The sequence below is a fragment of the Verticillium alfalfae genome, genomic scaffold, assembly GCF_000150825.1.
Source record: "Verticillium alfalfae VaMs.102 supercont1.3 genomic scaffold, whole genome shotgun sequence".
In the NCBI taxonomy this organism is placed as follows: domain Eukaryota; kingdom Fungi; phylum Ascomycota; class Sordariomycetes; order Glomerellales; family Plectosphaerellaceae; genus Verticillium; species Verticillium alfalfae.
In genome coordinates this window covers 594,497-595,160 of record NW_003315036.1, presented here as the reverse complement: position 1 = coordinate 595,160, position 664 = coordinate 594,497, and the positions used below count along the sequence as shown (strand labels likewise).

The 664-nt window shown below is 67.3% G+C and overlaps 1 protein-coding gene across 1 annotated transcript; it reads left to right on the top strand.

Moving 5' to 3' along the window:
• Positions 1 to 49: 49 nt before the first annotated feature.
• On the top strand, positions 50 to 577 carry VDBG_02689 (conserved hypothetical protein; the record flags this gene model as incomplete). The annotated part of the gene is made up of 1 exon (XM_003006504.1): positions 50 to 577. One exon carries the CDS (start codon positions 50 to 52, stop codon positions 575 to 577), a length of 528 nt encoding a protein of 175 aa, XP_003006550.1.
• Positions 578 to 664: the final 87 nt, after the last annotated feature.

The following is a 664-nucleotide window of genomic DNA, read 5'->3' as shown; positions in this document are numbered from 1 at the left end:
CCCGCCTCCCCCCCACATCCACTACACCGAGACCCGCGCCAGCACCTACATGGCAGCCACACCGCCGCCAGGCCAGCACCCCGGCACCTCGTCGTCGCAGGGCACGCAGAACGCGCACGGCACCCAGTACGCCGAGCTGCCCACCCAGCACCACGCGCCCCAGCAGACCGCCTTCGTCGCCGAGCTCCCGGGCAACTTCTACCACCCCCAGCCCTCGCCCGGCCAGCCTTCGCCTACAGCCAACGCCTTCCGCTGGTCGGGCCAGAACCCCAACCAGTCGGGCCCCGGCCAGGCGAGTCCCAGCCTGACGGCCTCCTCGCGCCCAACGTCCATCTCCTCCGAGGCCAGCAGCGGCCAGAACACGGGCTACGCGTCCCCGGCCCTCGACCACAAGGGCTTTGCCTCTGAGCTGTCGACGCATCCCGAGACGCAGGAGGAGCATCGTCCGCCTCAGCAGCAGCAGCAGCAGCAGCAGCAGTATTACCCTCCTGATGTGCAAAAGTTCGACCCCGGGCAGCACCGCGTCACGGGCCCGCACGCCTATCAGTATAACCCTGCCGATTATGCGCCGCGGTGAGCAGTGTTCCTACCTTGGAGTTTTGCGGATTCGCGTATGCTTCAGCGACGTACGCTCGCTTATGTTGGAGGAACGTGCAATGGTGGA